General features: G+C 54.4%; 5 protein-coding genes across 5 annotated transcripts; 1 reads left to right on the top strand and 4 right to left on the bottom strand.

The window, feature by feature from the left end:
* Positions 1-222: 222 nt before the first annotated feature.
* Positions 223-1,369, bottom strand: N657DRAFT_475538 (uncharacterized protein). The gene has a single exon (XM_062787543.1). The coding sequence runs from the start codon at positions 951-953 to the stop codon at positions 333-335; it is 621 nt and encodes a 206-aa protein (XP_062646487.1). The 5' UTR covers positions 954-1,369; the 3' UTR covers positions 223-332.
* An 829-nt stretch (positions 1,370-2,198) lies between these two features.
* Positions 2,199-2,774, bottom strand: N657DRAFT_475536 (uncharacterized protein). Its single transcript, XM_062787542.1, has one exon. It carries the CDS (start codon positions 2,636-2,638, stop codon positions 2,330-2,332), a length of 309 nt encoding a protein of 102 aa, XP_062646486.1. The 5' UTR covers positions 2,639-2,774; the 3' UTR covers positions 2,199-2,329.
* Positions 2,706-3,377, top strand: N657DRAFT_475595 (uncharacterized protein). The gene is made up of 2 exons (XM_062787544.1): positions 2,706-3,159; positions 3,221-3,377. Exons 1-2 carry the CDS (start codon positions 2,908-2,910, stop codon positions 3,308-3,310), a joined length of 342 nt encoding a protein of 113 aa, XP_062646485.1. The 5' UTR covers positions 2,706-2,907; the 3' UTR covers positions 3,311-3,377.
* Positions 3,378-9,525: 6,148 nt separating this feature from the next.
* Positions 9,526-9,978, bottom strand: N657DRAFT_691200 (uncharacterized protein; the record flags this gene model as incomplete). The annotated part of the gene is made up of 1 exon (XM_062797090.1): positions 9,526-9,978. One exon carries the CDS (start codon positions 9,976-9,978, stop codon positions 9,526-9,528), a length of 453 nt encoding a protein of 150 aa, XP_062646484.1.
* An 855-nt stretch (positions 9,979-10,833) lies between these two features.
* On the bottom strand, positions 10,834-12,263 carry N657DRAFT_646445 (uncharacterized protein). The gene has a single exon (XM_062793122.1). The coding sequence runs from the start codon at positions 11,770-11,772 to the stop codon at positions 11,248-11,250; it is 525 nt and encodes a 174-aa protein (XP_062646483.1). The 5' UTR covers positions 11,773-12,263; the 3' UTR covers positions 10,834-11,247.
* Between the last annotated feature and the right edge of the window lie 1,394 nt (positions 12,264-13,657).

Here is a 13,657-nt window from a genome sequence, read left to right as displayed (position 1 = left end):
CACCTGCTTGTAGATCAGCCGGCTGCTTGCATTTGCAGGGCATCAGTGCGGGTTTTGGCAAGCGATGGTAGCCGGCAGCATTCGAGCCCAGAGTCCCCGGCCATCGTTCGGCAGCCAGGCAGCCGAGAGCATTCAGAGGTCGACGAGCACAAGGGGTTGAAAAACGCAAAAACGTACCGATGGGGAGGTGAATTACACCCAACCGGAACGTGCAGCGGCGAACCAGGACAAGCGGCGAGGCTACACAGTCCAACCCCCAACCATGACATGGAACAACAGTGTCTCCCGCTGTCAGCTCCCGTGGCCGGCAGGTTCCTCCACGTTCGGTGCACCTACCAATGCCGGGCTTCCAGAGTATCCCACAGCATGTGTCGGCAAGCCGTTGCAAGTGTGAGCAATAATCGTGCCGTCGTGTCTCGGAAACGTCGATGCGGTAGACGGCGGAGAGTGACTTCGCCGACGAAGACCCCAACGGGAGGGTGTAGTCTGCTGGCAGTGGTGCGGTGGGGGGAAGGACGGGATGAAGAGACGAGCTCAGACGAGGGTTGGGAGGGTATTGGGTCAACCACAGCTTGCACCGGGAATGTTTCTTTTGGGCGGGACTCGCGGGAGCGTGGAGAGAACCAAAAATGTCCGCTCAGATAGACGCAGGAAAGGAGGGGTGGGCAGGTAGGCCTGTATGGGGGCGGCAAGGATAAGTCTACTGGCCTCGCCTCATTAATGCAAAGGCCTCCAAGGGTGTTGTAAGTCGTCCGGCGCTTGTCGTGCGGCAAATGACGGTATCTTCGAGGCGTGTATTGTAAGGAGTGTAGGAGAGGCTTCAACCTCAGCGGCAAACGGGCGGGGACGTAGGTGCCGTCCCGGGCCAGGGCGTGGTGTAAGTCCGAGACTTGCAACTCCCGACTTTCTGTTACCGGCGCTGATGGCTCGTTCTCTTTACCGCTTTGGCGCATCCACGTCGTGCATCAACAAAAGAGCAGAACCGCAAAAAAAAGAGGAGAAAAATGGGAATCCAAAGGAGACACACTCTGCTGCCACAAGGGTGTGCCGGAAAATAAGACCAGCCCAGCCATGGTAGGCGCTTAAGGGCATGGACTTGACCTGCCACTGGGCAGACCCCGGAGCACGTATAAGGGGAAGGCCGGTCCCTCCTTTGCTCTGTTCGAATTCTTCGTGCCTCCTCTTTCGCTTGCAACCCCATTGCGCGAATCTGGGAGCAGATGCGGGCCGGCCAGGGCCAAGGGGGGTTTCTGTGGTGAGATGGCAGAATGCGCATTGACTAGGGGGGAACTAACTGCGGGTGAGGAACCAGGGTGCTTTGTCGAGTAGGAATGCGGCTTGCGCCTGGGCTGGAGCGTACCCTGGTCTGCAACAGCAGAGGGTGACTTCGGTTTGGGTCTGTCACTGGTGGGAAGCGCAGTAGCCTGGACTTGAGCTCTGCTTTTGCAGCGGGCCGCATCAACCGTGGTTGGTCTGCAGCAGCCGAACGTACATGGTACGGATTACATTCATCAATATTTGCCATAATTAGGTCGCCGCGCTGGTTTGGTCGTGACCTGGCGTGTGAGAAGCGTCTGAGGAGATCTTAGATGCTGCTCCTGAGGGGCCCCCATGATCACTTCTCCAGATGAAGACTCTTTTGTCCGTTTCTCGTCAATCAACTGACAAGATGAGGAGAAAAGGTCTTCTTGGGTTGGGCCGCCTCGGGGTTGAGAGGCCGGGTGTGCCGTGATCCACGGACCGCGTGGGCTTCATTTGGCAATGTGCCAGACTGGGCGCTGTGTTAATGCGCGACAGGCACTGCGAATTGGGCAGTGGGCATGGCCATCCAATTGTGCCTTTTTGCACCGTCTGTACCTCGCCGTGCCTGATTGATATCCAGCGGTACTCCCGTACCTTGCCGGTGACGTTGCAACGATCTACAGGCGGAGCTTTGCCCCGCAGCAGCTGTGCCGTTAATCATCGGAGACCAACAGCCTTTTTCTTTTTCTTTTCCTCTCACTTGATTTCGTTCTCGCTTGCCATTGCCGCTCTATCACAAGAATTCTCTCGGCCGATCTCGGATTGAATGAAAGCACGGCGAGTGACATCGGGTTCGTCTCGCCATCTGGAATCATGGCTCATGGTTGTGTTAGGATTTTGCGACTTGCAAGATTCACGATCTGGTTGGCTGTGGGGTGGGGAATGGATGAGCTTTGGCGGCAGCTAGAAGTGGAGAGCCTACACCCCTCGGCAGGGTTCTTAAGCGCCTTGTCTGGCGATTGGCTCGTAGATCCCTGGCCTGCAGCCAATCACGGCTGCCATCACGATGGGCGCAGGGATCCTATCGTTATCCCGCCTTCGATCTCTCGATACCACCTGCGGTATTGTCCCATTGTTTTCGCCTCGAGTCTTCGTCAATCTTTAAAACAAATAAGAAAGCCAGAGAACGTGGCAGTTTTTGCCCCTGAATCCATTCGAAATGCAGAAACTGGCCTTCAAGGACATTGTGTAGAGAAGTGAGTTTGAGGTTCGCCGTCGAAGTCGGAGATAACAGAGCCAAATCTATTGCACACAGACTCGCTTGTACAATAATTACAACATGTGTAGGTGTGATAAAGGTAGCAGGATGTTGAGCGCTTGTAACCCTGCTGATCATCTCCGGCTCGTTCCGCCTTCACGCTTTCAAGTCAAACTTAAAGTTCCCGGAGATACAAAGCAGACTGTCTCTTCGGATTCGTATCATTACAGTTAAGCGGTGAAGCCTGAATGATAAAGGTAGGATGATGCTGCTTGCATAGGTACGACCAGCTTTTCTTGCGCTTCTGAAACCCCCAACTTTTTGGTCGAATTCATCACGGTGCAGTGTACGTACTACAACCCATCCTGCAGGTCCACACTCTATCTGAGAATTGCAGATTCATTAACATGCATGCAGAGCCCATACGTCGAGACACCCTCAAGTCACGCCCTGCCCACTGGGATGCCGTCATCCACGGTTCAAATCAGATGGGTTTGGGATTTTGTTCATGCGCATCACGGCTTCCCAATCATATCAGAAACACGTGCCTCCATATCTTCTCCCTGGTAGTCTCCAGTCCCTGGGCAATGGTCAACGGTTCTGCAGCTGCAAAACTTGATTCGCCCTTGACGCTGTTTCGGATGGGCTGCCTGTGGTTTGTGCATACCAGCATGCAACAAGCAAAAACTGTCGTTCTTGAGAGTTGAGCTGACAGATCAGACCCCCGTGCCATCCCTTTGGCCAGCTGCAAGCACGTTGCACTCGCGGACAATGAAACCCAAAGCAACACTTCCGGTTGGGTTACTTTAAGCTCCAGGGTCGTCAAAGAAGTCCCCATGCCATCCAGCCGGCCATGCATCACAACAGCCTGCTTCTTCGTATGTATGCGATCCGTTCTCCCCACAGATTGCAGCTGGGGCGAAATAGGGCGCCCCGCGCGGCCTCAAGCTGTGGCCTCGTCTGCAAGGTCGCTTTGCCACGAAGGGCGGGCGGCCACGTTTAAGCGGCCCATACCCGACTGCTGGGACCGGTGGCCCTGCGGTGGCCCCTGTGCCCCGTGCTCTTGTGCAGCGCTCTGAAGAATCGACCAGGCAGCGCCCAGTCCCACGCGCTCCGTGCCTGGCATGGTCGTATATGCTGTCCGACGTCAGACTTGAGTGATTGCATATGCCCTGCCACGGCAAACGAAGCCAAATGTCACCTCATCCATCTGCTTCAGTCGTTCTGGAAGGCCCGCGGCATCGTCAATCACCCGGGGGCATCAGAACTTGTAGACAGAGGTTTGGGTAGCGGCGTCTTAGTCGTGCACGGTCGGACAAGGTGCGGTTTTCCTCTCCGGCGGCGCTTCCGGGACCCCGGATGTCACCGCCGGGGCTGTTGTCACTCGGACCGGTTGCAGAATGATTTCAGAGACTGACAAATTCATCGCCTGTGGTCAAGGTTTGAGCCGAAGAACGCTTGGACAGGAGAAGGCTGTATCAATCGCGCCACCGATCCAGTTCCATTGATTTGGGGAGTGAGAGGGAAATTTTCAAATCTGCTGATCCCGAACAGCAAGAGGGTAAAGCGGGACCGAACGGCGCTTTGGCCTCTCGCTCCATCTCTCCTCCGCATGCAAGCAAGGAAGGGCGGGACCGACGGCAACTCCCTTTCCATCGCATATCGCGCTCCCAGGGTTTCCTTGCAAACCTTTCGCGGATCCACAGCCGGCGGCATCAAAAAACCTCCCTTCCCCCGCCTCTGCTGCCATTGCCTGAGTCGCTACCAGGAGGTATTTGTAAACGTACGAATAGACTGGGAGGGACATCTCAATTATCGTCGTCCTTGGGCGTAACGTTAGTGGTGCACATTCGCAATCTCGGTGCACCGCCTGCACGGCATGATATCGCAGCATTTGCTTTCTGACAACCATCTACCTTGGCCCGTGACTCCTATTCCTCAGCATCAGCGAGGACATGCTGCCATTGGCTTCCTGCCCGCCCACTCTATGACAGCTGCTTCTCCCTTTCGCAGATCTCGAAACGTCATGTAATATGGCCATCACACCAGCACCTGGCTGCACCTGGCTGTGCCTACAGCTCCCGGGTAGCTTACAGCCTGTTGGAGTTGTCGGTGTATATCTCACAAGTCAACGCCGTGCCGGCAAACCTGCAGCATAAGACAAGGTCCACATAGACAACTTGCCCATTTGAAGCATCTCCTCGCAGCACTTGCAAACGAGCTGAACCTATCTACGGATACTCCGTACGCATCATCCATTCAGTTCGGCAATAGGTCCGCGCTTCCGTCATTTTCCCCGGCTACTCGCCGTGCAACAAGTCAGGTCGAGTCAAGCTTCGAAACGCCACGCCTCAACGCCTCGATCGAGATCCTAATTATCCTCGCCTACCTAGGCACTCGATTCCGTATCGTCCATTTCTGTCCGCCGACACCTTCACCGCAGGCTCTGTCTCCACCTCTGGGTCTCTACAACAGCTTCCCAGCAACGTGATGACGAAGCTCGCATGTGCAGCTCGCCGCCGCCTTCCGAGAGACGTCGACACCTGTTTCCTATCCACCGAGCCAACAAACTCCTTGTTGAAACCCGACTAACGGGCGCCGATTCGAGTCAACGGTGTACTGTGTATGAACCCCTGGAGTAGACAACGGCTTTGTGGAACGAGCGAAACGCGGGCGAAGAAAGGGCAGTGTGATTCGCACCAAAGCGACATATGGCGCTCATTGGCTCCGTGCCTCTTCGCGGAAGTCAATCGCATGCCGGGCCCCGACGGATCACACACTCAAAAAGGGTCTCAACATGAACGCCAAGCGAGGTGACATGCCGCCAATGAATTTTATCACGCCGATGCCATTGATCACGGCGTTGGCGGGCACTTTCGGTCTAACCTGGCAGGATCTCATTGCTAACCACTTGATTGCCATATTTCTCTCGATAGACCATCAGGAACCACGACAGTTTCGTCCGCTCATGGGCCAGCTCAAATCTGACAGCATCCCCTCCGATTGCAACGAGGGAATCCCGCGCATCAAATATAAGCCCGCCACACCGCAGACGGTGATGGGTTTCTTCCGCTATCGTTATACCGTTGATAGTTATGGGGAGACGAAAGCATGAACCAGATCATCACCCCCTTTCGCCCAACCCTTTCCCACACCTGGGGTGGGTTCAGTCAAGTTACCTCACCTTTGCATGGCTGATCGGTGCGGCTGAGTTATCCGTCCATGCCGCCACAAACATCTGAGCATCCTTCAGCCTCTACACAATGCCTTACACCATGCCAGCGGCCAAGCCTCGCCAGAAACAGCATGGCCGGCTTCCGCTTTAACCATCTTAGACTACGGTGTATTAACATTGTAACCCAAAAATATCCCTTACACTTAAGCAAGTGTGTTTTCAGGGTGATCGCGCCGCCGCCTAGTTCAATCCACATTTCTCGTCACGCACTAAGCATAAGCCGAACTTCGGATCACACTTTTGCGGGGGGGGGAGGTGGGTTCGACGTTGAATCGCAATGTTCTGAGAGGGATCCGCCATGTATATCTGATGTGGAACGACTGGATATCCCAGATCCGGTTTGGCTTAGACGTCGAATTGTCAACGATCCAGTACCTGATCAGATGGAACACTCGCCCTGAGGGCGGAAGACGTCGGAGGTTTATATAGAGACAGAGGAGTACGAAGAGACTCTTCATTCAGCAACAAATAGACACTCACATTTCAATCTCTGTGAGAACCTGCCAGATTTCACTTGCTCCCTCCAGTGTCTCTGGACGGCTGGACGGGCAGTCATGGTTCAGCCCCAGCCTGCAGTCCCTGGACAACCTCTGTTCGTCCGTGGAACTTCATCGCTGTTCAAGGCATTCGAAAGCAAGACCCGCCTAGATATAAGCACCTACCTCATCTTAGATACTCCCTGGAAGAAGTGCTGTTGGCTCAATGATGATATCAATAAGAGGTGCCCTGACGCCTTTCGACTTCCAGCCGGCGCCAAAGAGACTTGACACAGGATACTGGCGAGCAACAACATGGGTCACTTGCTGAGGTTCACAACTCTCCTGATATGTCTTGCATGTGCTTGAGCACAAAGATTTACTAGGGGCAACCTGGTACTCTGTAACTCAAATGGCCTGAGTGATGCTCGGTTTCTCCCATCACGGCCCTTAGAACCCAAGCCCAAGGCCGGAAGGTATTGTGATTGCTGAACACTTCAGTGAACATGCCGTATGGCCATGGCCACGTTAGCTCCTCCTTTCTACTCTGGAGTCTGCCACTCCCTGCCTACCCCAAGGTAGGAGCCAAGTAGCCCGTGCTGCTGCCTGCCTGAATTCTTACCCGTGACAATCCAGACCTGACGCGATATCAATAATCCCCACTGCCTTTTAGGAGCCGACAAGGCACAATATCATGCCTCTCTTTCGCTGACATCAGACGCTAGGTTTGCCACGTAGCTCAGACATTAAACTACCTTACGTTGCGCGGTTGTTGCTTGTGACATTTCTTCGAGTGCCACACTGTCAATCTTGGTCCCAGAGGTGGAAGGTTGTCCCAAAAGACTCGGACAACATCAGTCTTTGCTTGACACAGTTCAGTTTGGAGACAAAGTAAGTGTCCTGATTGATGCCCGGCTATATCAACGAGACATTCCAGGAGGCCGAGGTCTATAGACAAAGAAGCTAAAACTGTGCGAGAACTGCTTCAGGGTTACGTGCCTGGTAAGGGCAATCAGCCATCGTAGGCCTCTGTTTTATCACCACCTAGAATATCTATACTAAGTTGCCTGATATGAGGACTTTAGCTGAGTGGTAGCCTCGGACTCATGCGGAAGAAGGCATGCCCTGCACCTCCTTGCTATACTTGAGACGCAAGCAATATAGGATACTCAAGTGAGTAAGCAATGCATGCAGCCTACGGGCGGAACTTGAAATCCCGCTGGCCATGGCGTTCTTATGAGACCGAGAGATGTATGAAAATTCAGGGATGTAACCGTGATATTGTATTATTAGACGAGATCACTGGCTAAGGCATGCCCTGACATTATCTGTGAGGCTCTGGGGAGATCAGGTTGGAACCGATCGCCTAGCTCCTTACATTCGACTGCTGCAGGAATGGAACCTGGACTGACGTCTATCTTCCTTTGAAGCAGCTTCTCACTGTGCTTTTGCTGTTGTTGCTCGGGACATACAAGAGTTACACTTGAACGGAATTGTCGTCCGAGCTGGAAGAGATGAGTTCAAAGAGGACAATGTGTGAAAGACACGATGTGGTGATATGTGCCATTCTATTGAATGGTGGATTGCCCGCTGTCTATATTAAAACCACACTGTCTCAGAATAGGGGACTCGATATGTCAACAACAAGCTTGATGTTCTTACAGCGTTTAAGTCTAAACGCCCCAACCACGGTGGTAAGACGATCTCAGTCCTGCGGTTGTCAGGGCTACCCGAATGCCAGGGGTTTCTCAAACCAAGTTCACCTCGAAGAGATAAGCAACTAACAACAAAAGGACGTCTGGACATGTACATCATGATGGCCTGCCGTCAATCTCATCTTAACCCTTACCGAACCTGACTCAGGGGCAAGCCACTGCAATTTCGTCGCCCACATATCCGCAAATCTCTTGCGAGTCACCAAACATACAAATCAATGACGACAGTCATGTGGACAGACAAGATGATGATGATGACCATCAAACTTCGAAGCTATCTACTGCAGTACCGAATATGATTACGGAGACCAAGCCCTCAGCCAAACCCATCTCCCAACACAAACACACAGCTCTGCCGGCAAGGCAACAAGCAACAACGACAAAAAGGGGGTATCGCTCAGGGTACAACAGAAAGTAGGGGTATCCAAACCAATGACCAAAACATAAAACTCCAGATCATGATCCCCCAATGCCCTCCATGTGTGTGTCAGTGCGTACTGAAAACCCCATGTGTAGTGTACCCATGAACAATGAAAACTTTTTGGTATCCCCCGATCAATGATAAGTCCTCAGTCCCACAAATTGCAAGACACGTTGCATTCAAATGCATCCAACGCCGGCTGTTGGCTCATAAAGCCATAACAAAAAACCAAACCAAAAAAAAAAAAGACCCCGGAGAAAATTATTAAAGGCGGGCCGGTCCGCCTTGCTGACCAGTGTGCTCACCGCTGATTTGAGAAGGGAGGATTAGAAATGCGATGCAGAAGTTAAAGAAATTGTCGGTCCGGCCGAAAACAAGAATCGTCGGTGAGGAAACAAAAGCCCGAACGGGAAAAGAGGAAGAGAGAAGATCAAAGTCTTGTCACGGAGGATGAACCGCCTCTTCTCCCATTGGTGGAAGCGTTCAGAGTACGGATGCTCCTCGGCAAAATACCGGCCGGTGTGCGAAAGTGGAACCCGATGCTGAGGCGGTGAAGGGTGTAAATGGTTTGTCGGATGAATCGGGTGAGTGGCCCGAGGCACCAGACACCCCACAGGCCATGGACGTCTTTCGGCTGCACCATTTTTGCCTGTTGCTAGAATCCTTTCCGGCAAGCTGGGGAAATTCGGGTGCGCTCGGTCGGGGCGGTCCGACGCCGAGGATTCCATGTTATGCGCTTGTTGGCAAGCGAAAACTTGTCGGGATTTTGCTTCCAGGTTTTTTTCATGTCTTGCAAGAAAACGCCTCGGTTAGAAGGGGCCGAGACATTGATGGGACACCGAACTGAACACATCGCTGGTGCTCATGTCCGATCCAGAAAACCGTGGCCACTGCCAGGATTTCCGAGTTCTATCCTCGGTACGAGGGTAACCATCGAGCATTGATTGATGTTGATGACGAGTGCTCGAAAGTATGAGTCAACAAGTGTGATAGTGGCTGTGACTGTCTGTTGCCGTGTGTTAGCCAACTTGTTATTGGCCGCATTTGAGTAGTTTCGGATAATGCACCGCTTAGATGTGCCACCATATCGGGCATGTAAGCGGTACACGGCGAACAGAAGCCACTTACCGATCGGGATGAAACTGCGATTCGCAACTGTGATGGAGGGCGATGGGCGCTCAGTCGGTTTCGGCGATGGTGGTCATGGCCGAGAGCTTGCTCTTGGCCTTTTTGGAGGATGCGGAACCGGTTCGCCGTTTGGGACCCGGCCGCCGCCGTTGATGCTCTTGCTCGGCCTGTCGTCGCCGCAGCTCCTTCTCGGCCAAGAGGATCCTCCTCATCTCGCGCTGGTAAGCCAGCTGCTCCCGCTGCAACTGGAGGAAATCGGCCTCGGTGAGAACCGGTGCCGCTGGTGAGTGCACGGGGGAAGCGCTGCCCTGGCTCGAGACGCTGCACGCATCGTCTTCAAACACATCCATGAACAGCTCGTCGTCGGTGATGTATGATGTCGCCCGATATTCCGAGTCGCCCTCACCTAGAGATGACCGCCTCGGCCACGAGGGAAAGGCGCACTCGGGATCGGGCCCTCTGCGCGACGATGCGCGCGGTGTGATGTCCATGGGCGAGGACATGCTGCTGTAGGAGCTGCGGGATGTGAAGGAGTCGAGAGAGCTGCTCGACGAGCGTGTCGAGCCGCATGAACCGAACATTGCTATATGTAGGACGCGATTGTTGGTGGGTTAGATGACGCAGAGTGCCTGGTACGGAGGTAGAGGTCCTGTGGATCCGTGCAGGAGAATGTCCGTGCTGGACTGATGATGTTGCTGATGATGTAGTTGTTCGAGCGGTTATGTGGCGCACCAAGCTGGATGAGATGGGATGAAGCGGTCTTATACCTCCGGGCTCGCGGGTGGACGGGGGGGTGAGAAAGCAAGGTAGGGCTTCCCAGAAAGCAGGATGCCGTGGGGCAGATTAAAAGCGAAAAATGGCAACTCGGGCGAAGCGTAGCGTTGGTCTAGAAAAGCAAACCAAGGCAGGGGTTGTTGGAAGGGGACCGTGACAACACGGGGGAGGCGGGATGCGGCGCTCATTATCAGGGTGCTGCCTCGGCCAGGGTAGGGAGGTACATTGACGGCCCCGGACGCTGCTGGCCGTCGGGTTGTGCCCGCGGGATGGAATCGTGACCTCCCACTCAATTCGCCCACACCCAACCAACAGGGCTGTCTGGAAGCTGCACGCCCAACGGCGAGTGCCGTCCGCGGTCGTTGATTTGCGCGGATTGGTACCGGCTAGCCCCCACGCATACTGTACGCTTGGACAAACGCCCTCTCACCGTGCACACGGCACACCCTGCTGTAGGGGAAATTGTTGCGGTGTCTGACCGCCTTCCGCTCCTTGCATTTCTATCGCAGGACTCAAGTCAGAAAACACTTGCTGTCCTCGCCGCTGGCTGACACAGCCCAGACGTTGTCAGTCTTCAGTTGGATTGTAATTCGGGATTGGGTAGGACAAGACGAGCGACGACCCATCGAGCCGCCGCCCCCAGACTTCTGGGACACGAGGACACCAATACGTGGGCGACTCATTCGATCCCTCACCGGGGCTGGCTGAGCTGGGGAAGGCCTCATCGGACCCTGAGCGTTCTGGGCCAGCGCCCCGGGTTTACATGGGAGAGAGCCAGCGTTTTGGAATAACGGCCCAGGCAACCGTTTCCTGGGGAAAACGAAAAGATGGGACCGTTTGAACCTCGATCCGGCTCCCAATCCGCCGCCTTGGCGAAGTCAAGGATCCCAACCTGGTCCCAAACTTCCCGGTCTGCTTTCCCCGGAAAATCACAGACAGCCCCTCCCTGCTACCGATTTCGATACGCAATCAACATACAAAGCTGCCGCATCTACGCCTCACCGCTTGAAATGGCAACCTGCAAACTGCAAAAGACACCACTCAGCGACCCTTCTCAACATGGACATTGAGGGTGGCAGTTGGTTGTGGGGGAGACGGAAAACGAACAGGCGCTCTCGCAGACGCCGTTGTTGCTTGTCTCTCCCCTGACTCCCGTCGGCTGCTTGCCGGCGTATCTCTCCCTTTGATGGATTGGCTTTGCTCACAATTGACTTATCACCAACGCGCAAACCTGTCGCAGCGCAACCTTGACGCATGACTGGTTGCAGGCGCCAACAAACCAGGGAAAAACCTGCTTGCTCCCCCTTTTCAGGTTTTTTTTTCGCACCTGACGGCACCGACACCGGCGATACGTGCCCGACAAAGTCGCCGACAACGCTGCAATCAGGTTCGGGACCGCCCGCTCCTTGCAGCAAGCAATTGAGACAACCGCAAAATAGCTGGCTGCCAACGCGCATTGATGATGAATTGATGGTGCTGACCTTGACCGCGGGCGGTTCGGAATAGAATACCTGGGCTGCCATGCCAGGCGTCCTTAATTCCGCGTCTTCCCGCTGTACCAACTCTATCTCTTAAATCTGTAGTCACTCACCGCAATTTGCGGAAGCTGCAGAAACTGGTGACGGTGGCATGTAACGTCATCATCACCCCTCACGTTGGGCACTTACCAGATTATCCTCGTGTTGTTTCTGCCTGGCTTCTTGCCGTTATCGCGCGAGCCATAGATAGATACCTGAATAACCGCGCGCACGCAGCGTGACGGCAAGGCTAACTGCCCACTAGTCAGCTCTCACTCACATCTGGCTTCTTGCCTGCTTTCCCGTTCCGATGCTCAAAAACGGCGGCCATCGATGCCATCGGGAGATGCCGTATCGGGCAAGCGAGGCTACCTTATACGTTGTATGAGTTGAGTGGTTGCATGCAGAGGGCGCAAGCCCTACGCGACCGACACAACAGCTGCCGTCTCATTATAGGGCTGCCTAGCTACCCGCTGGTATCCAGAAATAGATCGCTGGCTACAGCAATCCCATATTTGCGGCCTTGAGTCAGACTGGGGAACACAAACAACGGGCGTCGATGGGGAGTAGGTAATTGATTGCTTACTCCAGCGTCGTTTGCGTCTGACTGTATCTGCTGGAGACGATATGAAGGACGAACAGGCAGGACGCATGCTTCATATTAACCAAAAATATCTAGGGCCATGGTGGGATGCACATGATGTCGGCCGTACATGTCGGCTGTGAGCATGGTCGTTGCCGTCGCCGAAAGGGGGGCCTCTCGGCAGTTTGCCGATGTGGCGTCGGGTCCCGATCTGTTCGCTGCCGGTTATTTGACCGCCTGCGAGGTTACGGACGGGTAAGGGTAAAACTCCCTCCCGGCCGAGATGCGGACAGCTCAGGTGCATTCGCTATCGATACAAACGCCGTTAGTACATACCTTAGGATGCAGACAGATGAAACTGGCTTGAAATAGGGGAGCCTCACAGCTTGGGTCTTGTCGCAATCTCCTACTCTAAGAAGTCGGTGACAGCTTTCCAAAGGTAGTCAAAAAGTGCACCGGCCCCATCACAGTCAGCTAACTACCCTGCCTACCCGTAACTTTGTGAGACGGACCTGCCGACTTGGCATCCCCAGGCGGACGGCGCCAGATGGACCGGAAGGCGGGTCCCGCCCGCTAGCGCGCAATGCGGGCTCCGCTCTTCCGTTCCTTACCCCAGGGCCTGTCCGTCAAGGTGTGTGTCCACACAGCGGTCTGGGCCGCAACAGGCGCTACTTATCAGTGGGCTCGGCGATGAAGATCGCGATAGCACTTGGACGTGAAGAGAAGGTGACTCGTTGGCGAGTCGGGTGTTATCAGACTGCCGAATTGCGCAATAACTACCATTCCTGATCATCGTAGAGTAGTGCGATACGAGTATCGCTGTTCTCCCCAAGCGAAACACGAGGGCCCCGTTTTTGCCCTTTCACGGGCCTCAATGCGTGATGGGAGGAATAATTGACGCGACTGGACCTCGGACCCACCTCGTCCGGGCTGAAGCTTGGGCGCCTGGATCGATGTGGAACGGTGAGCAAGGATGACCGTAACCCGGCTCCACATCAACCCAAGCTGTTGGAATCAGCCAAAATGAAGCGAAGATGACGACAAGGCATTCTTTTTGTCCCATTTCTTTTTCCCCCTGAGCTTTCATCAGGGCCCAGGCTCTTATTTCCAAGCTGGTGGGATTCTCCACTGACACGGCGGAGCTGGTGCCGCGGAATGTGATGCTCGACAGCCGAAATCGAGTCTGCAGCCGACTACTCCAGAAGTCACAGCAAACAAACACTGACCTGTCAGTTTCCACGCGATGCATCACTCCAGGACGTCGGAATGAACAATACTGATGAACAGCACACTTCCACAGAAATCCGG

Source organism: Parathielavia appendiculata (genome assembly GCF_033297405.1).
Source record: "Parathielavia appendiculata strain CBS 731.68 unplaced genomic scaffold N657scaffold_8, whole genome shotgun sequence".
In the NCBI taxonomy this organism is placed as follows: domain Eukaryota; kingdom Fungi; phylum Ascomycota; class Sordariomycetes; order Sordariales; family Chaetomiaceae; genus Parathielavia; species Parathielavia appendiculata.
Note: the sequence above shows the minus strand (reverse complement) of the source record. Positions and strands in the feature narration are given on the sequence as shown.

Excerpts from the sequence above, each read along its gene's own strand:
- N657DRAFT_646445 (XM_062793122.1), bottom strand. The coding sequence starts at position 11,772 with ATGGCAGCCCAGGTATTCTATTCCGAACCGCCCGCGGTCAAGGTCAGC.
- N657DRAFT_475538 (XM_062787543.1), bottom strand. The coding sequence starts at position 953 with ATGCGCCAAAGCGGTAAAGAGAACGAGCCATCAGCGCCGGTAACAGAA.
- N657DRAFT_475595 (XM_062787544.1), top strand. The coding sequence starts at position 2,908 with ATGCATGCAGAGCCCATACGTCGAGACACCCTCAAGTCACGCCCTGCC. Across the intron at positions 3,160-3,220 it reads GGATGGGCTGCCTGTGGTTT|ACCCCCGTGCCATCCCTTTG; the intron begins GTGCATACCAGC and ends CTGACAGATCAG.
- N657DRAFT_475536 (XM_062787542.1), bottom strand. The coding sequence starts at position 2,638 with ATGATCAGCAGGGTTACAAGCGCTCAACATCCTGCTACCTTTATCACA.